This window comes from Parasteatoda tepidariorum, chromosome 1 (assembly GCF_043381705.1).
Source record: "Parasteatoda tepidariorum isolate YZ-2023 chromosome 1, CAS_Ptep_4.0, whole genome shotgun sequence".
Taxonomy (NCBI): Eukaryota; Metazoa; Arthropoda; class Arachnida; order Araneae; family Theridiidae; genus Parasteatoda; species Parasteatoda tepidariorum.
Genome location: NC_092204.1, coordinates 14,761,143 through 14,786,943, shown reverse-complemented (window position 1 = coordinate 14,786,943; position 25,801 = coordinate 14,761,143). Strand labels below are relative to the sequence as shown.

The window sequence follows — 25,801 nt, the reverse complement described above, 5'->3', positions numbered from 1 at the left end:
CTTAATTTTTATCTTCTCTTTGGACAATTGTATACTGGAAAATCCAGTATATCAATTGATAATTTATTTGCGTTTACTTATTAATTTTTATTTATAACATTTAATGAGTTAATTTTTATTGTTTATTCTGATTACTTTCATTTGTTAATTTTATTTTTATAGATTTTGAAGCAATTCTTATCTTATTTTTATGGTGTGATGATGGAACTGAATTTAATTTCAGTGAACCAGGTTTTGATTTTAACGAGTCAGATGATGAGGAAACTATATATTTTTTTTTTATCTTTGAATTAAAAATATTATTTTTATTTATTAAATTTATTCAACATGTTTAAATATTAAATTTATTCGACATAATTATTTTAAATCAACTATTATCTTCAGATCTTAGGTGAGTAGTCTCAAAAATTTCTTTAAGGTGAAGATGTAATTGGGGAAACTACGCAAACTTTCTTCGAAGACGAGGATTCAATAATGGGTGAAGTTACTCAGGGTTTTATAGAAGCTATACAAGTTTTTCAGAATTTACCACTTTATTACCAAGTGGGTTCGGGTTTAGAGGTAATAATTTTATTTTAGTATCTTAAATCTATTTTCAAATTGAAAATAACTCCCCCCCCTCTCCTAATATCATCTAATTTATTTTCATTAGCAGTCTAAACCAGACCTTTCCTGTAATGGATCAGTATATGTTGAAGGATTACCGCCTTCTGCACAAATGGATGATGTAAGTTTTAACTGGAATTATTCTTTTTCGTCTTTTTATTTGTTTTACGCTTATTGATTTATTATCTCAACTAAATACAGCTTCCACAACCCCCAATGGTTACTTTTACCACTATCTTAAATTAATTATATTATGTTTCTTGTAGAACTGACTTTTCCAGATTTTCGTGTTGTAAAGTCTACATTTAATTCTTTACTTATTAATTTTTTTTTTTAGTTTAACCCTGCGATAATCCTAAAATTACGATCTGGAAGGAGAAATGAAAAATAGAATGCGGATCAAGTCTGTTTCCAGGCAAGGATAGATCCCGAAAAATTACCAATGAATTTGCAAGGGACACCACTTTCAACAGTTGTTGACACTGTACAATTACTTATTCGATTTACTAATTCAGAGGGTTTGTAACCCTAATCATGGTTCTCCTCCGTTAAATCCTAGTGATTTAATCCGCTTCTGCATCCAAGCGGAGGGGTTGGACAAACCTATATCAACATGCTTAATGCCAGTTTCAGAAATCACAACTGAGAAAGTTGCGTCTTGTGTTATCAAGGTGCTACAATCCAAAGACCAGATCGAATTAGATACTGGATTTTTTATTGACATCATAACAATTAGGAGAGACGTTAGCGCAGGAAGAAGTGGAAAATAGAGTGCATAGTGGATTCGACCCACTTGAAAAAGCGTGCAGAGTGGAGGCTAAACCCACTTAGAAAAAAGCAGTGGCGACGTCCACTTTAATAACCGCGGAGTGCACCAGGAGAAGGGTCCTCGTCCCGCACTCTGGATGGTTCATAGAACCAACGGATTCTCCTGTCTTCATGATTTAAAATTAATGTTAAAGTAATTTTATAGAAAATATCTATTGATCTAACTTAAAGTAATCATTTTAAAATCTTAACTTTAAATCCTTTAATAAAATGTTTTTGCTTTTTGTAAAAATAGTTTCAAACTTTTTATTAACATTTTGCAGAAAATATTTTGATTATTGAGGGAAACTTTCTAATATTATTATTTTTGTAAAAAATAATATCTATCTTTTAAGAAAATAATTTTATTTTTGTGAAAATTTTCTAGTTTTCCAAAGAAAGTTTTTTATATTTTCTAGTTTTTTCAGAAAATTCTATATATTATTCTGAAACTTTTTGTATTAATTACTAAAGGGTGTATTTTTTTATTGAATAGGTAATATTGAATAGTTTAATAATAATTACAGTCATTTATATCAACTATATGTATATCAAAAAATACCTAAAATGGAGAATTATTAATATATTCTCCTTCTAACATTTTAAGTATAGATGACACCATTAGAATATATATAAAATGATTACATTTATTTTAATAAAACCTTAAGTTTTTCCTCTGATCTCTGCACATTCACAGGATACTGATTAACAAAACCAAGCCCACTACTTGTCGTCGGACTAAGCGTAGGAGGTTTTCTTCTTCATATAACATGGATACTCACAAAGTCCTCTTCGAAGACATGTATTGTCTCAAGATCTAGGAGTTCCCTTGTCTTCTGGGTTCAAAATGACAAGACTACATGTGATAGCCGTAAATCCAAACGATTGTGATAAAATATCTAATCTTATAAACTAATATTCATTGATTTAAAATTAATATTCCTTTAATTATAATACTTTTAATATTCACAATATTCTTAATAAATACAATTTTTACTTTAATATTAAATCAATTTATTTAAAATACATTAATTAATATTGATTAGGTTAATAGTTACAGTCATTTATATCAACTATATTTATGTTAAAAAATAACTAAAATGAAGAGTTATTAATATATCCTCTTCAAGTATAGATGGAGCCATTAGAGTAAAAGCATGTGCGTGATATCATTTATTTATTATGTAATAAAAAGATGACGTCATTACTTCATAATATATAATTTCTCCCCCAAATAACAAAGTTTATAAGTATTGCCATCCTAAGCAAGTAAAATAATATTAATAAGTGTTGCCACCCTCAAAAAAGTAATAAATGAAAATAGTATCAAAAAACGAAACTATATTAAAAACCGAAACTAAAAACATTTTAGGCTTCAGAAAAAAAAGAAATAAGCTCCGATTGACTTTGGGTAATGACATCATTTCCGTAGCTTAGATCGCGTGGCTGGTTTGACGTTTGAAGAAAAAGCAGTAAAAAAGAACATATTCTTTAGAGATAGTGAAGAAAAGGCATATTCTGTCAGGCTAAATCATCGACGCCTAAGAAACATCTAATAAATAAAAATGAGTCTGCTTCTTCATTTCAATCATTAAATGATACATTAAAAAAAAAGAAAACTCAGCTGCTGGTGTTCAAATAAGGTGTTATGCAGTCTTATTAAAGACTTTCAAACGATAGATAATACTTTGAAACAATTCTGTCGAAATAAGACCATATCTAATTAAAACTTATATAAAATTAATGAAGAGAAATGCCTGAGTTCATAGAATTAATGAAGACAAAATGTCTGGCCTCCATAGGATTTTCTGATGATTTACGCAATCTAACTCAGTTGTTCAGCAATTCTCAGTGATATTGAATTGAATGGAAGGTTTAGTGGCACAAGGTCCAAAAAAATGACTTGCTGCGGCAAACACACGTTTTTAAAACCAGAATATGTAACATGTATTAACATTTAAAATTATTTAGCTACAAATTAAACAAAACTACTAAAAGCATATTTCGTATAGCAAATGCAGAGTTTTTTTTAAAGCTTTGAGATCCGAGTAAAAAAATATTCTTTGAGTAATATTTTGCAAAATTAACTGCATTTATAGCATATTTTAACTTAGAAAATATAAATGCAGAGGTGCTTTTGAAATTAGAGGACAATAGCCTTAAGTCAGACAGTCTAATGCATGTTTAATCATTTCAGATAAAACAAAGGCGAAGGAAACGATTGCGCGGTATTATCAGTTCAATGTGTGCAAATATAACAGATAAAAAAACGCTTTGTTTTAGACGATAAATGAAAATGCCACCAAACGAAAAATTCTTTATATATATATACAACTGAGTTATATTTATTTTTAATGAAACGTTTAGACGACTTTTACATGAATTCCGCATTTCATTTTCATAATCATTATAGTTGACAAGTTAATCATAATTCAGAAAAATGAGTAGCACACGATTGAAACTTAGAAATTTTAGATTCACGTATTTATTGCCATGTTTTTTCATTTTCTCATCTGTTCTGTTTTTAATATCATATCATTTAAATACACATCACCAGAAGGGAAAAGATCGACAGCAAAGTAAGTAGATATTTATTATTCCTTATCTAATAAAAACCGTACATTTTAAAGTTTGATAACTATTTTCAGTTGTAAATAATCATGTTTTGCATTCAAATTAACTGAAAGATCTTCTTTAGTTTTAATTTGCTGATCGGATTACAGTCCACGAAATAATCTACGTAACACTAGATTGCCCAAGGGAATCATTTTGACTGCTTTTTAATTTCAATTAGAAAAATAATGATGTATATAATGACACAATTTCTTAGAATTTTGTGACTTTTTGTATAACATATAATTTTTTTTATTAATATTTACTAATAACTTGTTATATAACTGTATAAATTAATTTAAAAAAATTTCTTTACACATTAATTATTCTTTTACAATCCAGTCATTTTGACTGTTTTCGGGCAATTATATAGTAAGTTTCAGTCTTTCTAGTATTAAGGGGGATCTGTGCCTAACACATTTTAAAACTTAGCCCTTATTTTAAGTGACTACTTTTTTCGACAGTTCTACTTTATATATAGAGGAATTGTCGGCTGAAACAGATAATTGTAATATCTTTGCTTTTTTGAGCCCTTTTTGTAATAACTCTTGTATTGTTTTTGTATTTTTATGCGATTTCATTTAAAAGAACTATACCACTCCGGGCAATTAGGTTAATAATAAAAGTATGATTTTATTTGCTTACATCCCCAAAATTATATTCTTTAATTACAATTTTTAGAGTCAAAAAAATTAACAAAATAATTTAATTATCACTTCACAAAACATGAGGTTGGCTGTTTGTAGTTTATAGGTACAAGAGCCAGAACACAAAACATGGGGAGAAACTTTTCCACCACAGAAGAATGTTTAAAGGAAAAAAAATAACATAACGTGAAAAGTTCAATGCGTTTTCTTAGAGCAATAGATTTTTTTTATTTGCTACCAATGGAATGTAACCAAAAATGAAGTATTATTATTAATTTTAAATAATATTTAGTGTAGTTGATAAGCATTTCAAAACTACAATAATTCGGTTTTAATGTAGAGTAATAACGTCTATAGAAACTTAGCATAAGTTTTATGAGCATGACAAAATTTTAAAATAGTACCAGGAACTCAAAGTCTGGCAAATTCCAAAGTAAAAAAAAAAATTTTGAAATTAATCAAACTATACTTTGTCTAAAATAAGAACTCCCCCAGACATTCGTCTGGACCTGTAGCGGGTACTATGGCAACGAGGTATGACTATTTCAAGTAGGGGTGCGGGGTCACTGTTTTGGAGTGTTTTCGGCGAGAGAAAGGGAATCTTTTTCTTCTGTCTATTGTGTTATTCCTAGAGTGAAACTACCCTCCCTAAAATGAGCCATTCTTGTTTCCATAGCACTAGACGGTCTCAGACTTTGTGGCGGGATGAGTTCTTAGCTTAGACTAACTATACTTGTGTTTTGAATTGTCGTCTCAAGGTCACATTTTCTGCCTTCGTCGCAATGTGACAGGCAGTCAAAACACAATTCTTTTTATTCACACGGCAGCTAAAGAGTAAATATGACTCATAACTGTATATTATAATACCTTAATAATAACGTAATGGTGTAGGGAAAAAGCAAGGTTTGTTGATGTCTTAGAAATGGAGAGAAAAAAAAATTGGCAAATCGCTTAACCTTAAAATACCTACTCAATCCAGACTGGTTGTTGAAACGTGGCATTTGTTTACGTTAGCAACTGTTCTTTCCATTCTATATTCCTTCACTATATATTTTTTACTCAACACAAAGGAAGGTTCGAAGAAGCCATTTAGAACATATAAAAACTAATTAGTCACCGAAGTTGCAAACAAAACGAACGGAGGTACAGTGAACAAAAATATACCAGGCTTACAATAAAATACTTAAGGAAAAAATTATAGACGAGACAGAATTATATCTTAACTAAGTCGATGTGCGATACGGTTTTGTATTTAATTAACTTAACGTTAATTAACATTATAACTTATGTGGAGAAACTTAGCTCGACTATAACACGCCATCTTGTTTATGGTACTCGTAAACTCAAAATTGGGTCGGCTGTTCAACGACGATTATAAAACAGGCGCTGAGGCCATGCGTCTGTTTATCAGGATCGTCTTTTTCTCAGGTTGCAAAATACCCCATTACTGCTAGAGATTTATTTCATTTTAAAATGGACTTTTTTTTTTTAAACAATTAACTGTGTAGCGTAAAATTTTGATACGTCTGAATAAATCTTTTCTAAGATATTATGTTAGAATACTTTCTTAAAATAATGACAATGTTTTCAAAACAACTTTTGTGATTTGGAAAACAAAAATTTCTATTAAGAGATGGCGCCATATGCATAAAATAATAAAAAGTTGCAATAGAATATGATTAAAAGTATTAAAAATTAAATTTAAAAAAAAATACGTCCCAAATCCTAAAATAATGCAATTGTACACATTATGATCCACTGAAAATGCCAAATAAATGTGTAATAACTAACCCTTGAAAGTCCTGAAGTTATATAAGTTTACACTCCATTTCATTAGTTAATTGAAGACATGGCATTTTTTATTTTAAATACTTTTTTGTAAGAGGAGTTAATATTTAGATTAGCTAAATGAGGAAAAGGTTATTATTTATTTATTAAAGATATGTTATTTTTTAAAAAAAAAAAATTATTATTTATATTAAAAATATTTTTACATTTAACGTTATAATAATAATTTTTTAAAGTATAACTGTCATAAATAGGAAACATAAAATTAGAAGAAGAAAAAAATAGTGCGTGGTGTCCCTCCGCGCGGAAGAAGTTAAACTTCGTAACCTGCGACGTTAATTGTAGAAGAATCGGCAGTCGTAGAAGGATCACTAGTTCTACTCAACGACTATTTTGCTTGCTCCGCTCGCTTCCGTGCTCTGTAATAACAGTAATATTGTGCATTTTTCCCTCGTGGACCTCTTGAACCAGTGGAAGTGATTGTGGTTGCCTCATCGTCTCGCCATGGAAAATGTATTTGTATTAATAATGTATGTGAATGCGTCATAATGTAATTTCAAAAGAGAAAACCTAACAATCAATTGATATTCACAAGAGACGTACCTTGACATAACCTTAAATCCGTCGCATTGTCCGTGGGATTGTTTTCACTCATTTTTTACAATTGTTATCCACTAAATTTGAAAATAAAAAATACTACCCTATTAAATTATATGTGTATCAAAACAAACTAAAAAAATATTTATAGAAAAACAATACTTTTATGACTTTTATTATTTTTATGCTAGTGAGAACCAAAACAATATGGAAATGAATGAGGGAAAACTGGATCCTACCACGTGATTTCCCGGCCAATAAAAATGTAGCGTTAAACGTTTAACGCAACCTTGTTGGAAGTCGCATAAGAAGTATAACTTCAAAAAAATTACCCATAGAGTTAATGCAACAACAGAAACTCGATCTTAAATAGAACGGTAAATGAGAGCTTCTAACTCATCTTCTCATTTAAAATATTTTTCCTTACACTGGTAACTCTTTTTCCTTGTCCTATATTCGAATGGCTCATAGGCTGATAAAAGTTCTGTTGATCCTTTTGAAGTGTTGCCAAACACGAGCTATGCTATAATTAAAGATAATATTTAGAGTTGAGTCCTATGTGATGATTTAAAGAAATTGGTGATTTCTAATCACAGCACACTGAGATTTTCAACAAAATTGAAATTACTTTTGCCTTTAAAAAAAGTTCTAAATTTTCATTATCCAACAACAGAGAAACTTTCGATGTAAAGTAATAAGTTAATAAAAGTTTTCAATAATATTTTTGGTAAGATTAACTAAAGTTTCAAATATGCAAAAGAGGTAGTTCATTAACCACTTAATATTTTAGCGTGTTAACCCCTTATAAATTGATTGGCGTACATTTTTGTCCCAAAAACTATGTTTTGCCTCATATCGCGTCTAAAACTAAGTTAAAGTGGAGAATTGGGCAGCTGATGTAGGGCAATTATTTTATCAAAGAATTCAATCATTTAATAATATTTATTATTATTTTGATGCTTACAAAAATCTTCTTCTTTTTTTTTTAAATAGCTATTTACTTGTAAGTTATCTTATCATCATAAACAGAGTAATGATACTATATTGATAATAAAAAATTACGTTCAGAAAAGTGAAAAATCAGATAATCAATATTGATTAAGACACATGATTAGATTCTGACTCAAAAAACAGATAATACAGAGAATAATAATCAAATACAAAAACAAGATTGACATGTAGAAACCAGATGTTTGACGTTAATTATATTATCCGAAGATATGCCTGTGCGTCAATAGACTAAATTAAGATATTCTAAAATTAAAATTTCTGCAACATTTGTTTAAAAAAAGGATAAAAGTCTCCAAAATACGATAAGAGATAAATACGATATCGTGATGTTTTTCAAATATTGTGACAATTGTGGGTTGAAAAATCTAAACGCCATTTTAATTTTTTTTAAAATTCCATAAAACCTTAAAATTTGCAATTGATTTTAAAATAAATTTTTTTAAACAGTTCAGAAATAATTCAATTACAGCAATTTTAATATTTGGAATGGGCAAAACGCAAGGAAATAAATACATCCTCAGGAAAACATTTCAAATCGGAACCTACATATGATGACCCGATTTAATGATCACCTCTTCAAAACATCTGGCGAACAATTCAAACAGAACTGTACTTGCAAAAAGAAATTTTAAGTGATCATCACTCAACATAATATATTACTTTAAAGCGTTATAAAATCAATTATTCGAATTCATGTACAATGGATACCCTCACACGTAGATATATCAGGCAATGAAATGGCAGATAGTCTTGCCAAGGCAGGTGCAGCTGAGGCCACTGCGCCTAATTGCATCCTCAGAGCTCTTCTCCATTGCTAAAGCCAAAAATCAATCAGCATGGCTCACTCCACCCAGTCACAATTGGTACCAGGGTACCAGACCGGGTAGCTGTTTGACAGCTGTCAAAGACCGTCAGTCTCAAACCGCCATCACACGTCTCCGCTGTGGACATTTAAAATCACTGAGGTACTCTGGAGGAGAAAAATGCTTTGCCCTCTGTACCAAGTGCTCTTCGGCCCAGGCACCCCCTGAACATCTACTGGACTGCCTCGGTCTTTTAAAACAAGACCTAATTGAAAGACCCTTACTTGTTTTAGACTTTTTGAAGGTGAACAATTTCATGGACCTTGTCTAGCTAGGCTAGAAATGGGGATTTGAAAGAAGAAGAAAATCAATTATGGAGATTTTACTAAATTTAATAAACATTTAAGTCCACTTCTCCCCACAATAAAAAACAGCATCTTTTATCACAAAATAGATATACTCTTGATATTTCAACGGATAACCTAATCAACACAATCATCATCGCCTGCAATAAATCGTTTAAAACAAAAAAAACATTAAAAGTTTGAACCCAAATTATCATGGCGGACTCGGAGCTTATAAATAAAGAGAAAAGAATTAAGAGCAATTAGAATAAGATTACAAAGAACGCAAGAAACAGAACAAAATATTATTAAACACTATAATTAAAAGAAAGCATTATATTTCAAGGAAATTAAGAAAATCAGTTCGTGAAGGACTTTCAGCACAAACATGACCAAACCATTCGATAGGGTATACAAAATAACATTTAATAAAAAATATTTTTAAAAACCACGTTTTTGTAGTGGAGAAAAATAATAAAAAAAAAATTGTAAAACGAAAAACGTGGGGCGCATGAAATACATAACAGTAATGTTATATTCCAAAGGTCAAGAAAACTGAGATGGGCACAGTCGGCCTTGGCCCTCTTAATGGGCTTTCGCGCCACTGAGTTAGTTAATGTTATATTAGTGTTTGTATGTGTGCTCTTGAGAATATGTGTATGTATGTCTGTAATTGCAATTGTATCTGAATGTGGATGCGGAGTATGTTTGTGTATATGCATATGTATGTGGATGTATATGTGACTGTGTATGTGTATGAGTAAGAAAATGTGTATATGTACTGTTATGTATTTCATGCGCCCCACGTTTATCGTTTTACAATTTTTTTTTATTATTTTTCTCCACTACAAAAACGTGGTTTTTAAAAATATTTTTTATTTTGAATTTTTTTATTTTAAATTATAATTTTTTTAATTTTTATTTTACATTTTTTTAAAATTATTACTTTTCAATTATTATTCTTCACTACAAAAAACGTGGTTTTTAAAAATATATATTTTTATTTAGATTATTTTTCTTAGTCAAGAGTAGTCAAGACTACTACAAGACCACTACTAAAATAATAGAACTTTCATTTTAAATTAGGGATACAAAAATCTTTATAGAAAAACAATACCTTTACGACTTTCATTAGTTTTATGCTGATGACAACCAAAACAATCTGGAAATGAATGAGGAAAAACTGGATCCTACCACGTGATTTTTCAGCCAATAAAAATACTCCGACAACAAAAATCTTTTCACCTGACACGTAATAATTTGAAATAATGGAATCGACAACAAAAGACAATCTCGAAAATAATTTTTTTTTTAAATTTTAATTTTATTTTACTTTGTATGTCTTTTTTCTCTTCATTTTCATGCATTGTCATCCAATTCTGAACTATGTGCCAAATTTGAAGTTTGTAGCTAGTCGGGAAGTTAGTTTAAAATCGATTACAAAATTCCACCCGGACAGACATACACGAAGGCAAGTTTATATAAACGTGGTAAAAAATGGGGAATATCCAACTAACCTAATTAAGCAAGATGAAATTACAACATCTAAAAACAATGCTCTAAATATCATACAAAAAATTTAAAAAATAACTAATCAAAACGATACACAGTAATAACTCAAACAAAAACAAAATGTTCACCCAAGAAGAACTAGACTGAGTTGCTCCAACTCTACCGAAAAAGAAAGCTCCTGGAGTAGATGGAATCGTCAATGAAATTTTAACAGTTCACCATACAGACAAAGAACTTTTCCTGTGCTTGGCCAATGCGTGTCTGCGTATAGGATATTTTCCCAAAGCTTTTAAAGTAGGGGATCTGATTCTTTTGCTTAAAAAAGGAAAAGACAAACATAACATATTGAATTATAGGCTTATTACGCTTCTCCCTATGATTGAGATATCAACAGAAAAATTAATGACATCAAGACTGATGTTTCACCTAGAGGCAAACAACTTACTAAGTGACTGACAATTTGGTTTCAGAAAAGGCAAATCAGTGAACGACCTTCTATTCAACTATTTACATACATAAAAATAAAGAAAAACATATGCTGCTACTCTCAGTGGACATTAAAAGAGTCTTTGACCATCTAAGGCAAAATGATATACTAAATAGCCTTAGTAATAAAAATTGTCCAAGTAATGTCTTTAACATTTTTAAAAGCTTATTAACGGATAGACTAATTAAGGTTTAGCTTCAATAACATAAACCATAGGAACTCCTCAGGGCTCTTGCAGCGGTCCTACCTCTTGGATAATCTCTGCTGATGAGCCATTACAATTCAACTGGACGGATGCTACGCAAAATCTAAAACATCCTACAGCAGCAGACGTCCAACAATTTGCTTTTGCAGATGACTTCAGCTTTGCCATTACAGCTAAGATAGAATTAGATCTTGGTATTACAACAACAAATACATTAAATATCCTGAATAGCTGGGCCATTATGAATGATCTAGAAATCTCAAAAGAGAAAACTACACACATTCTGATTAAAAGCAAACTAGTTAACGGCCCTGTAATAAAGCTTAACAACACGAAAATAAAAAGATCCACACCAGTTAATATTTTAGGCCTTCTAATTGATGAACAGGTTAACTGGACAGAACATATAACAACACAAGGAAATAAAGCATTAGCATAACTTCAAGCAATCCAAAGAATAGCAGGAGGATCTTGGGGAATTAAAAGAGACCATATACTAATCTTATATAAAGCATGTGTAGTGTCAGAATGTTAGCACGCAGTACAGTAATATTGTGCTCAGAACCGCAGCAATACAAATAAGACAAGATGGACTCAGTACAGAGGAAGTTCCTACAAACAGGCGCATATAGGGCAACAACGCCTACAAGCGATCCTGGGTCTACCTCCTCTTCATCTAACATTGCAACAAGAAGCAATTAGAATTTACTTACTAAAAGATTCCTTTTACACAATTCTGATAACGATTTAATTATAAGTAATGAAAAAAATAGATACGAAGATTAACCTCCAGACTTCAACATAAACACAACAGGCAATATTTACACAAAACAAAAAGAAAATGACCAAAATAGAAGAATTAATATATACACAGATGGTTCGAAGATGGAGGCAGGAACCGGAGCCGCCATAATAATCTTTAATGCCGACACAAAATCAAATACATTAAAATAAAGTTTTCTAATTGGAAAGCAAAAGCTATTTTAGAAGCAGTTGGTTGGTTGGTTGGTTGGTTAAAGTTTAATGGCACAAGAGCCAGAATAGAAGCAGTTGAAATAGCAAAAAATAACGGTAGAAATACAACAATTTGGACTGACAGCCTTTCGACCTTACATGCAATCAAGAATTATAGTAAAACGCATCATATTATACGAAAAATCCAAAATATTTTAATCAACAACAATTAGACAGAATACAACTAGAAATCTCATGAATAAAGGCACACGCCGGTCACACGGGCAATGAAGATGCGGCAGCAAAAGATGCAGTCATAGACACAAATCTTACATCAACAAATTTGGGAATGCACCTATCACATATTAAAAAGAAGGAAAAATAATTAATTTTAAATTATTGGCAGCACCTTTGGACTACACACAAGAATGGAAGAACAACTCAAGAAATTCTTCGAAAGGTTTTTTTCAAAAATAGCAAATAGCCAAAACAATAATGTTCATAATTGAGCATGGTCCCTTTAGGATATACTTGAAACGCTTTCAGCAGTCAAGACATAAACAACTTTGCAGTTGTGGAGAAAATGGTTCACCTCTACACTATGCTACAAAATGTCTGTTAACAGAATCCTATCACTTTTAAATTCCCATGGAACAAAATATCATAGCATGGAAGCAACAAATTATTAGTAATAAAACTCTTCTAAAAAAACTAATAACTTCATACAAAATTATGAAAAATTTCTAACACCAAGCTAAAATTTACAATTCTCCAACTAATAATCAACATAGAATTACATCCACCTACAATGTAATCCATTACCATAGTGTAAAATCCATATGCTAACCAGGTTTTCATACTATTCAACCCTTATAATTTCTCAATTCTTATTTCAGTAAATTCCCTAGTTATTTTTTATATCTTATCAAACAATAGAAATTCACGAACACTAACATATCTCAGTTTTTTTTGTATAGTGCATAATAATTAACAAACTTACCAATAAAATATTTCAAAACCTTATATTGTCTTAAGTTTTCATGTAATGATTTTAAGTATAAGCTCAAGCAGTTTCGAATCATACAGTGGAAGAACTTTTTAACATTTGTATTAAGTTATATCAAGTTTATATAATGCCTTAATAATCTTTTATGTATGTATCTACTAGCGCAAACCATACTTAATTGATTGGATCTACATGAACAAATTGGCATATCCTGATTATAGCCTACCATCATTTAACATCAAGCTTNGTATTCGTGAACTAGATTTAAGTGGTGAAAAGTTATCTGCAGACTCCAAAGCTTCTGACGAGTTTATGGAAAAATTTAAAGTTATAGCAGCCTCTTACGATTCCGACTTCTTATACAATGCCGATGAGTCTGGTCTAATATGGAAAGCTTTACCCAAAACCACTTTAGCCTCTAAAAGAGAGTGCAGTGCCAAAGCTTCCTAGTGCTCCAGGGCATAAAGCTAGTAAAGACCGCGTTACTGTGCTTAACTGCCCGAACTCAACTGGGAGCCATAAAATACCCCTTCTGTTAATAGGGGAGTCAAAACGCCCAAGAGCATTTAAAAATATCAAAAAACTTCCCCTATTTTATAAAAACCAATACAAAGCTTGGATGACTGCAGCACTGTTTACAGAGTGGTACGATGAAATTTTCATTCCTGAAGTGAAAAAAAGCCAAAAATCTGTTGGAAGTCCTGTGCTTTTGATTGTTGATAATGCACCAAGTCATCCCACAGAAGAATTGTTGAAATCTTTAAGAATCCTTGAAATCCTTAGAGGAAATCCCTAAAAACATTTTCCCCCTCATTTCCACTATACAAACAGTAGTTATTTAAAATAAGCATTTTTTTTAAAAAAAATCCAATTATCCGAATTTTTGATCATCCGAATGGGGTCCGGTCCCAATTGATTCGGATAATTGGAGTTCTACTGTATCTACTAGCAAACCATACTTAATTGATTGGGTCTACATGAACAAATTGGCATATCCTGATTATAGCCTACCATCATTTAACATCAAGCTTATGTGCATATGCACAATTACTACAAATTTTTGATGGAGTCGTTTTTGACAACTATTAATGAAAAGCATATATAGTTGATACTAATAATTTCACAAATGCATATTGTGTTCCAAATATAAATCCCCAATGTATCCAATTTTCCTACTTCCCATTTTTTTTCTTTTATCATATTAGTGTTTTTCCTACATTATCTCATGCAATGTATGTATTTGTTTATCCATGTGGTGACAAACGTGTTATAACCTGGACCACAGAATCACGCGATGCGTTCCAAAAATGTAAAAATGATTTAATTGTAATGATGTAAAAATGATTTAATGATTAATTTGCATGCTAACTTGATTCTATTAAGAGGTACCTTTTGATAGATGACGGTTGGTATTGTCGATTAACTCCGCCCCCACATTGGTGACCTTCGAACGTGATTTGCTCACGCAAGTAACGCCCACTTCGCAATCTCTCAACGGTTACGCCTACTTCGATGGATAGTCCACATCGTACGGTTGACTTGATATTTGTGAATGCATCATTCACCTCCTGCGCTGTTGCTTCTCAGTTTCGTCTCGAACATTCACACATCGCCTACACTCTCAACGCCTGCTTACTCTCGACTGCTAATGGCAACACAGGAGCGACTTCGACTGTGATGTTAATACACCTCTCACATTCCGCACTCAAAAAATCCGGTGACTCTCTCCCGGTCATTCACAAGTACATCAACTAGTGAGATCTGTTCATCGAATTATATCTCTGATAAAATTCTGGTGGGGGAGTACTGTGGCGTAACTACCACTACAAAAGTTTAACATCATTCACTAGTATATATAAAGCATGCTAACTTGATTCTATTAAGAGGTACCTTTTGATAGATGACGGTTGGTATTGTCGATTAACTCCGCCCCCACAATCCAGATATGTTTACATGACATGTAATGTTTATCCACGCCTCTTCTGTTTGGTCACTATTTTAGACGCTCAGCACCCATGGGTCTTAAATGTCAATGTTCTATAATAGTTATACAATGTCTGAAATTATCTGCTTCTCTAAAAAATTGTAAAATAATAGATAAACGAGAAATTAGGGAGCTCGAAGGAAGATGAAGCCAGGCGTAATTTATAATTCTGGTGCCAGAGCCAAAAATGGCTATACATTTACCTGGTATGATTTACTGATTTTTCCAATTAAGTCCTTTAGTTTACATTATTTCAAATCGTCTACACTATATCAAATTATAAAATCCAATGTCCTTCAAGTAAAAGAAAATATTGACATGAGGTTTATCAGCAATGAGTAAGTAGAGTATGTACATTTAAACTAATCGCGCGTACGAATGCAAATATGTGGATTTCATTTTGCAAATCCTGTAAAAGACAAAATAAGTTTCGATGATGTCAGTTAAAACAAAGAATAAAAGTTATAAAATAGATTGAGTAGTTAGTTAATTAATTAAGAATAAATTATTGGCGCAAAAGTCATTTGTGGCTACGCCAAACCTACAACTTGTCTTATAAAGAGCATTCTGCTATGAGTTAAAGCAGAGAGAGTAGAGTTGAGTATAGGTGCAAAAAGTAAATTATTGATATTCAGCTCATTGTTTTTTTTGTGCAAATAAAAAACTTTTAATATAAATGTTAAGTAATAAATGTCTGAGTATGCAAACTTAAATACATTTATGTTTATTTTCCAGATAGAAAGCTTTTGGAGCTTGTGAGTGAGGAGGAAATAACGTGCATTGAGTCAGGAATACATTCTTTTCCGGAAGATTTCTTTACACAGGAACAAAGGCAGAAGGGAGGTGTAATAATTCATGTCTTAATCACGCTATACGTATGCGCCATGATTGCCAAAGTGTGCGACATATATTTCATACCGTCTTTGGAGATTGTATCTGACAGTAAGTGGGTCTTATATTTACTTCAGATTCTCTTATTCACTTTATTTTTTCACGACAAATAAGGATAGCGGTGCTGTTAATCAGTTCAATACTATAGCTTTTCGTCCTTTGCCACCCTCGAGCTTGCTTCAGAATTATTTTTGTTTCTAGACTATAGCAAATTTAAAATGACGAATCTAACCTGGTGTAAACTACTCAATAAATAGATCCCAAAAATCTTTTTCTAGTGACACAGACTTAGAATATGGTTATTAATTTGCTCAATTCTTTCAGAACTGAAATTACCTCCGGACGTTGCGGGAGCAACTTTTATGGCAATAGGCGCTTCTTCACCAGAATTGTTTTCCTCTATTTTGGGTGAGTAAATTCTTTAAATATTCATTTTTAACTATGAAATATAATGTTTTTCTTACAACGATACAAATCTACTAATAATGCACGGAACTACAAAAGGAGAATAAAAATGATGTTAAAATTTGACCTGACTTAACTAAGGGTGTTTCTTCAAACAGAAAAAAGGTTTTATTTCATTGAGGTTAACCTAAAGTATATTAACGCAATTTCTTTAATCATTCGTTCTAATGAACCAGATTTCAACTATAATAAGTTATAAAAAAGTATTAATCCTTACAAGCTTAGAATTTTGCAACTAAGCTCAACACAACACCTTATTTTATCACGTTCGCAAAATTTTTTTGAGGAGTTAAAAACGATAAAGGAACGTTTAGGGAATAAACTTTTCCGTTAAAAAGACCTTAAAACAGATTTTCATCACTAAAGTTTAATTTAATTGAATGAAGAGTTTAATGGCACAAGGTCCTAAAAAGGACATGCTGCGCCAAACAAACGTTTTTTTTCTCCAAAAACGTAAGTTACACAGAGCAAATTTTTTCTAAAATACATAATATTGTTAAAACTATGCATGATGCATAAAACATTAAGAAATCAATAGAATCAGAAAAAAGTGTAAATAGAATAAAATTATATTGAATGATACGAAGGTAATAAAATACAGAATGAATAAAATTAGGTAAAAGCTGTTATATGCAATATTAAATATGAACTAGGCGTAGAGATGCAAAGTTGTTAGGATAATGTGCTTTATCCAACAAATCTTTATACTCAAAATAGAGCTATCAAAAAAGGTAGAACTATATTATCTAAAACATGGTCAAATGAGATGGATCATGAGTAAAACGTTTCTAGTGTTGCAGTGAGGAGGAGATTCACCAAACATCTTTTTCTTGTTAATTACTAAAACAAAAATTCATTTTTTACGTAAGATTATCTGGATTAATGAGTCAAAAATTGGAAGAAAGGTATGTTTTTTCAGAGGAAGTACGCTTTTAGGCCTGATTTCGTAGCTTAAAATAGAAGTCTGCACAAATGAAATATTAAAGGCCAGTTCATCGAAACATCGATATCTACAAGTCCGCGAAAATCTAATCAATGGTTAATAAACTGTTGTTCCTTTTATTATTTTACGAACGATACAAACCAAAACTAGAGATACATAATCCATAGAAAACTTGCAAGAACGACTTCCTTTCAGCATTCAAATAGCAAGAAATTCAATAACATAGGGTACTGAACTGCATTCTATTAAAATACTATGGATTTAATATATTGTAGTTAAATATTATTTTTAGGATCTTTTGTGACAGAAGGCGATATAGGCGTGGGAGCTGTGATTGGTTCAGCAGTCTTTAATATTCTTGGCATCACTGGAGTTGCAGGAATTTATCTATGGAATGATGTATGTCATACACTATAATTTCTGGTTCTTGTTCTAACTTTTGGGAGGAACTAATTTCTTATTTTTATTCTCCTCAGGTTCTTGATGTAGATTGGTATCCGATAGCAAGAGATTGTATTTGTTATGGTATCACGGTTATATGCCTGACGTGGATCATTTCTGACAGCAAAGTTATTTGGTGAATATAATGGCATATTTTTTATAGTTGAAGATTTATAAGCTTTAATGGTAACAATCATGTTTTATTTAGGTGGGAAGCTGTTATTCTACTTGGCCTTTTTGTACTTTATATAATCCTTATGTACTTTAATGAAAAAGTAGAAAAATGCTCCAAGAACCTGGTAATTTTACTAATTTCGTACATTATCTTTTTTACTCCCCCTTTACTTTCGCAATGTAGCAGGAAAATAGAGCACTTCTTTAATGTTAAACTAACAAATAAATTAGGGTACCTAAAGAACAGCCATTGCTGGCCTTTGGCTGCTGAGTTCGTTACTGGAAGTTACCTGTAAATATCCTAGAGCGCATAAGGCGTTACAAGATTAAAGAGCTGAAACTTACACGTTTATAAACAATATTTCTCAGTCCTACAGCTGTCAAATGGAGATCTATAAATCCGCGAATATTTTCCATCACGACGAACATCATTTAAACAAAAACAACACAGTGCTCTGGACTCCCCATATTATGGCAACATACAACAATAAATATAGAATTAAAATCACTGGATCTCCGGAAATTAAAATAACAAGCTGGGGTTAGATAACTTCAATCGTAAGATATAATCATGTGAAGTGGGAAATTAATGATTAAAGTATCACGGTTTGCATTGGTTGTGTTTCTCTGTCAAGGGCTCTCTGCACCCTGAACGCAAGGTAGCCGACTAATTAGATAATAAGTTTATAAGTAGAACGTATGTGCCCAATTCATTCATAATAATCACTGATTTTCAGTTCAACGATAGTTTAAAATAATTACATTAAACAAATGTATGGAAAAAACTATTTCAGGTCCAGGAGAGTAAATGCTGCATCTGTTATAACAATCAAGAAAGTTCACCCTTACTGACAAAAAGATCTTCATTGTCAGAATCAAAATCAGCCATAAAATCCGATGCAACAGCGTACGTTACAACAAGTATCGATAACACCGACGTTAAAAAAACCCCAACTCAAATAGAAAAGGGTGCAATTGAAACATATGGTAAGTAAACTAGTTTAATCTTTAAATATACAAAGCGTTTTTAAAATGTTCCAAAGCACTTTTGTCAACTAATTTTGCACATGCTTGTCTTTTTTTAAAAAGCAATATAGAAAGTATTGCAAGAAATACCCTTATTACAAACACTCATAATTTCAAATTGTCAATAGATTTATATACTGTGTTGCGTTATGCTACCCGTACTTTTCAGTATTACTTAGCAAAATATGTTATATCGCATGGCATTACAAGCATCATAAACAACAATAGATTTATATACTGTGTTGCGTTATGCTACCCGTACTTTTCAGTATTATTTAGCAAAATATGTTATATCGCATGGCATTACAAGCATCATGAACAACGTAAAACTTGTAATCAAGAAATAAATAATCGGAAGAAAAAAAAGTTTATCTTTTGGCTAAACACTCGGTCGGCTTAACCAGACTTGGAAATAAAAAACACATTCAAACTCAACTGGCTTGAACTAAAGCTACTACTGAAACCCATACAAAATTTCCTTACTATTTTTGATCTTCATATAAGTCCAGTTCATGTTACTTTAAATTTTTACAGCTCGATTCTAGAAAATTCCTTCCTTAGTAATTCATTATAACGTTCACCAAAATGATTTTTATTAACATTATGAGCTCAAAATAAAAGAATACTGTCACATTTACATTTAATGTAAAGTGACAGTTAACTGTTAATTACATCGAATCCTTAATTTTATTAAAACTTTATTCCTTTTTTTCAATATAGCAATTATATATTTTTTAACTTTCTTCTTGACCTCCCTATGGTTAACGCACTTCCTGTGGGGGAGAATCAACCCCTCTTTTTTTTTTACTTCTTTTATTTTTTAGGGGAGCTAACTAACCAATCTCTTTCCTTTAATTTTCAAACTTTCCTGGTTCTACACCAGTTAAGGAATTTTTAAGTCACTTTTAATACGTTCTTTTTTTGGTACTTCCTTCTGGCTAGTTATCTTTTTTTCTCCGATATGCTGACTTCGGTCCGTATAGAGGAAATTAATTCTTTTTCCAACATCCCAATTTTTTTTAATACCTAAAATATCAATGTAGACTTTTTAAAATCTTTATAATTTTCAGTAATTTAACGTTCCTCATATCAACCCTTTTGTAGCTTTAAATTTTCTTCGTAAATCAGTAATTTCTGTAAGTTAAATGATTTCGTATTTTTCTTATCACTCTTCAAATTCAACTTTGATTGCGAACCTTTATATTACCTTTTTCTAATTTACTCTTTGTCACTCATTTCTCCGCAAAACCTTGTCATTAGTGAAATAATATCTCTAAATTCTTATTCAACTATTTGTTTCGTGTGTGATTTAAAAAAATAAATTCAGTTACTCATTAGTAAATCTTTAATTTATCGTTTTCACTCATTTCTCCGCAAAACCTTGTCATTAGTGAAATAATATCTCTAAATTCTTATTCAACTATTTGTTTTGTGTGTGACTGCGTGATTTAAAAAAATAATAAAAATATATTCAGTTACACATGTGTAAATCTTTAATTTATCGTTTTTTTCCCATCAATTTTTCCTGTATGTGTAGTGAGTACCTTCCATTTATTGTTTTGGGCATGCATATTTGATAATTTTGGACACATCAGCCTGCTGTATTATAATCTGGATATAGCATCTGGGATAATCCTATATTCTGATAATCATATATTTATATCTGGATATAGCATGACTTTGTCTTATTTATCTTTAATCTTCAATTATTTTAGTTTTGCCCTTTTTCCAAATTTGGTGAATCCAATTTATCCAAACCTCACACTTTGTGACCCTTTGGACCTATTGGGTTATTGTTATCCCACATTAGCATTGTACTACCACTTTCCTTAACGATCACGTTCCCCTTAATTTAATTACCTTTTATATAATTCGGCCTTAATTTGTTTATCATGACATTTCAATCATTTAACTATTTTAATCATGACTATATCCAAATACAAACCCAAATATAAGTACTATATACCAAAGTATTTCAACCCATCAATTTTAGAATTAAATAAGTTTACTTTATTGGCACCGATTCATAATTTTATTAAACTGTAACAGATACGTATATCATTTCTACGAAGTAACATTAAACAAGCGACACTATGTGTTTTAACTTTTTCCAAAACTATTCATTTCAGGTGACAAATCAGTAGAGCTGGAAGAACAAGAACCTTTGTGTTCGCCACCTCATACAACTTGTAGTTTTATTTGGTGGCTGTTTATGTTGCCAGCATCTGTACTATTGTTCTTGACAATCCCAAACCCTACAAATCACAAATTCAAAAAACTATATCCAATTACATTCCTGATATCTGTGGCATGGTTAGGAGCTTTGTCGTATTTAGCTGTATGGATGGTAACAATTATTGGTAAGAAACAATTGGTAATTGTCAAAATGTTCAGCAAGTGTGATGACTAGATCACTTCCACACTTCATGTATTGTCAATGGTTCAAAAACACATCTTTAAATACTTTTTACAGACTTCTGGCTCAAAATACAGCACTCAGTTGGGTTTGAAAGAGAAATTTTAAATGAACGAAAAATCCAATTAACTTTCGGTAAAATGTAACCAGTATCAGTACAGAGCTGCCCTTGACGACTAAATGGAAGATAAGACGTCGATTCACACCAAACAAAATCATGGCAATGACAACAATTTTCGAAAAAGTGGCGACTTTTTTTTTTTACCAATTAGTTACTCAAAGAAGGAAAAAAAAATACTAGTCTTTTGTTGTTGTTTTGAGCGCGCTATGAAAAGAACGGTTATAATTCATTTTTTCTCTTCTGCTATATTCTTGCATAACATCATGAACGAGTTATTTTTTCTCCTTACCCCATTCGACATAGAGCCCCTGAATTAACTATATTATAGAAGAGCCTTAATTTGGCCAATTGTTCTGGTGACGTGAGCAATAGGTACAGACTAAAGATTAATATTTCGGATCGTTGATGTTTGCTCTGAGGAGCCACATATTCTATAGTAGACTATCACGTTCTGACACAGCTTTAAATTTGATAAGTACATTTTTCTTAAAATTTTTTATAACTGCCTAGTAAAATGTCGAACCAAGGAGCACGTGGCGTAGAGCCCCCTTGGACACCACACTCGTACAGAATCAAACCGGTAACTCCAGCACCTTATAAGACGCAGCACACGGCAAACATGCTGGTCAGCAAAAACCAACGTTGTTAGGATTAATACCAAGTTTTGTATTTGATAACTCGATTTGACTAGGATTAATATTCGTTTAAGAATACCCGATTTTTCCAAAATTGGGTATTCTTAAAATAAAAGTGTACAAGAAAATTAATGAAACCGTAAAATAAAAACTCTAAAATCTGTAATTTATAATCAGTATTTAAAAGTAAATGAAATAATGTTCGCGCACTAGGTCAAATTACAAGGATGATTTTAAAAATAAAGAACACAGTGGACAATATTTCTTGAGATTTTTTTAAAATCTTTTTTGCTGGGGGGGGGGGNGGGGGGGGGGGGGGAGCATGCCAGAATAATATATCTTTTTCTTTTTACAAAAAGTTTTAACTTTAGTAAAACGTTTATAACTCTAGTGGCACACCATTATAAAAATGTCTGGGCAAGCTTCTGGTCGATATTAAGTTTACCAGCGCGCCATTTGAAGAGCGCCAGTATGGGAGGTCATATGAGGTCGTAGTGACCTTCCAAATTTTTTTTTTTCTATTCGAGAAATTTTGTTTGGCCGTTCAGTACATTAACGGAAACTAATTTTCTCTCATTTTATGCCGAAATAAAGTAAAATACACCAACTTAGAGACGCAAGTAACAGATATGAACATTGCTTTCTAATTTAAGCCTCATTTTGCCCAAGCTCCATTTATGCCTATCATCTTATATGGTTGGTTGATTAAAGTTTATTGGCACAAGAGCCAGATATGGTTATACTGCGCCAGCCACTCATCATCGTATATCATACAATCTGTACCGAAATTGAAAAATTTTCATACTTTGTTAATAATAAATTTAAAAACTATTTCAGGCTATACTCTCTTGATACCAGATTCTGTTTCCGGACTCACTCTTTTAGCAGTTGGCGCCAGTGTTCCAGACCTTGTTTCCAGTGTCCTCGTAGCAAAAAGTGGTAAGTTAAATATGAATTAATAGCGGAGTACTCAGTCTAGGGCAGGGGTGGCGAACCTTTATGCACTAACGTGCCATTTTTTCTAAAAAATTTTTTTAATGTTGTCATAGACGTGCCGACAAATAGTTTTGACCTCGTGATTATAGCGTAAGTAATAATACTAAATACCATCAACTCAAAACTATTTATTACAAAATAAAATACATTTTGCAATGTCTCAGTTATACGCGTAATTCAACTTAAAGTAACATCAGTGTGACTTCTGTTGTTGCAGATTGGATGACAAATAACTTATATTAGAGTTATAAGATGTTAGTTTAAGCAAAACTGTTAATTAGTTTGCTAGTTATTTATTGTTAGCTCGTTTTTTATGGTTATTAACTGCTTTTTTGGCCTTAATTGTTCAGTTTTTGTGAATTTTAATTTAATTGTTATTATGCTTCATATCGGAACATCGTGATCGGTAGCGTGCCCAAAATATTGTGTCGCGTGCCATTGGTTCGCCATCCCTGGTCTAGGGTGAATAAAGTATAATTTTTTTATGTGACTAGGATGTGAATGGTATTGCACAGTATACATCAGTTTAAACGAAGTGAATTTGTTGTCACGGTGTGATATGGCCAACAGATTACACAGAAGACGACATCTAGATGAGTTTACGCGAGGTCGAATCATTGGGAACTTGAAACGTTCAAGTGTGGCTGAGTTGTTTATAAAGTCACACAATATTGACTGTCTTATATATTAAATATGTATTGAGATATACGCTTACACCTATACTAAATATGGATTTGTATGTATTTTGAGTTCTGTAAGACGGTTGTAATGAACTAAAGTATAACCTGTATTTAGCCTAAATTTTTTTTTTCTTCAAATAACTTAAAATTTCTGGAAAATGCTCCTAAAATTTTTTGTAACACTTCTGCTAGATACCCCTAATCATACTTAAATAACATAAGTTTTTTAAAGGGCTTATTCTCAACAAGAAAAGCTAAAGTAAGAAAATGGCACTCAAAATAATGTATTCAAAGTTTTAATTTCTGGCAATTATTTAAACTGCCTGCAGAGGGTTCAGTAGTTTGCATAATTATTTTTGAAATGAATTACATTTGGATAAATAAGTTCAGCAATTTCGCTAAACGTCATTAAATTTTTGCTCTTAAGTGCTTTATTTTAGTATGTTAGTTGTTCATTTATTTTACAGGTGAAGGGAACATGGCCATCAGCAACCTGGTCGGCAGCAATACTTTCGACATCTCAATATGTTTGGGAATACCTTGGCTGATTAAGGCACTGATGTCTGAAGGTGGCTATTTACGAATACAGAGTGTTGCACTGGCTTATGCAACAGCAACATTATTTGTAACTCTTTTAATATTTTATTTGGTTTTTAAGCTTTCAAAATGGCGACTGAACCGCAGGGTAGGATACATTTGCTTGTTAATTTATGCAGTATTTGTACTATTAGCTTGTTTGTTTGAATTTAATGTTTTTGGTGATATTAATTTACCTACTTGTTATCCCTAATGATAAAAAATTCTATTTCTTATACAATTTTAATTTCTTTCTAATAACGTTTGAAACTACTACATCCAACTCCCCAAACAAGGGTGATAACCGATGTTGGTGAGGGGGGGGGGGGGGGGGAGGNGGGGGGGGGGGGGGGGTAAGGTAAAAAGCAACTGACATTAAAGATTTACAGAAAGGTTTTTAGTTGGAATGATTTTAATGACTTTTTCTTGTTAGCAGAGTACGAGTAAGCAGCAGTGTTTTATCTTTTTAAAATATTCAAACCATAATTTAAATCTAATTTAAAAAAAAAAACATCATGGCACCTTAGGGTCGTAAGACCTGTGTCTACCTGAAAAAAGCAAACCCTCTAGAAATATGCTTTTGCGAAATAACATTTCAAACTTTAGTTATATTCTTTTCATTATATTATCCTATTCTTAGTTATATACTTCTAACTACACCTTAAACCAAGATTTAAGTTCACTAATATATTAGCAATACATTTCAGGAAATAAAAATGACTGCATTAATGTAAGTGGAATGCTTTCTGAAGACAGGATAGATTTTAAATGCACAGCTTGGTTAGACTAGACTACACTGCACCAAATTTAAATATTTTGTAATATTGGAGATCTTTGAGAACTGTAACCAAATACGGTTTGAAACTAATTTATAGCAAAAAAAATTAAATCAATTGGCCATGTTATGGCTATTGAGACTAGTGTTTAATGGGCAAGTTGCTGATACCGCAATCAAAAAAATAGTGGGCCTCTCTGAGGGTGGAATACTACTGAATTTCTTTTTTAATCCAGTTAACTAAATCAATGTATTTCACCATATACAATATGTACTTGATCCATTGAGAAAAAAGTAG

The 25,801-nt window shown here is 31.6% G+C and overlaps 1 protein-coding gene across 1 annotated transcript; it reads left to right on the top strand.

The window, feature by feature from the left end:
• The first annotated feature begins 3,648 nt into the window (after window positions 1-3,648).
• Window positions 3,649-24,969, top strand: LOC107443739 (sodium/potassium/calcium exchanger 5). The gene is made up of 10 exons (XM_043045411.2): window positions 3,649-3,992; window positions 16,100-16,306; window positions 16,580-16,663; window positions 17,956-18,062; window positions 18,140-18,240; window positions 18,313-18,403; window positions 19,073-19,265; window positions 21,434-21,664; window positions 23,314-23,415; window positions 24,620-24,969. The coding sequence occupies exons 1-10, from the start codon at window positions 3,854-3,856 to the stop codon at window positions 24,940-24,942; spliced, it is 1,578 nt and encodes a 525-aa protein (XP_042901345.1). The 5' UTR covers window positions 3,649-3,853; the 3' UTR covers window positions 24,943-24,969.
• The last annotated feature ends 832 nt before the right edge of the window (window positions 24,970-25,801 follow it).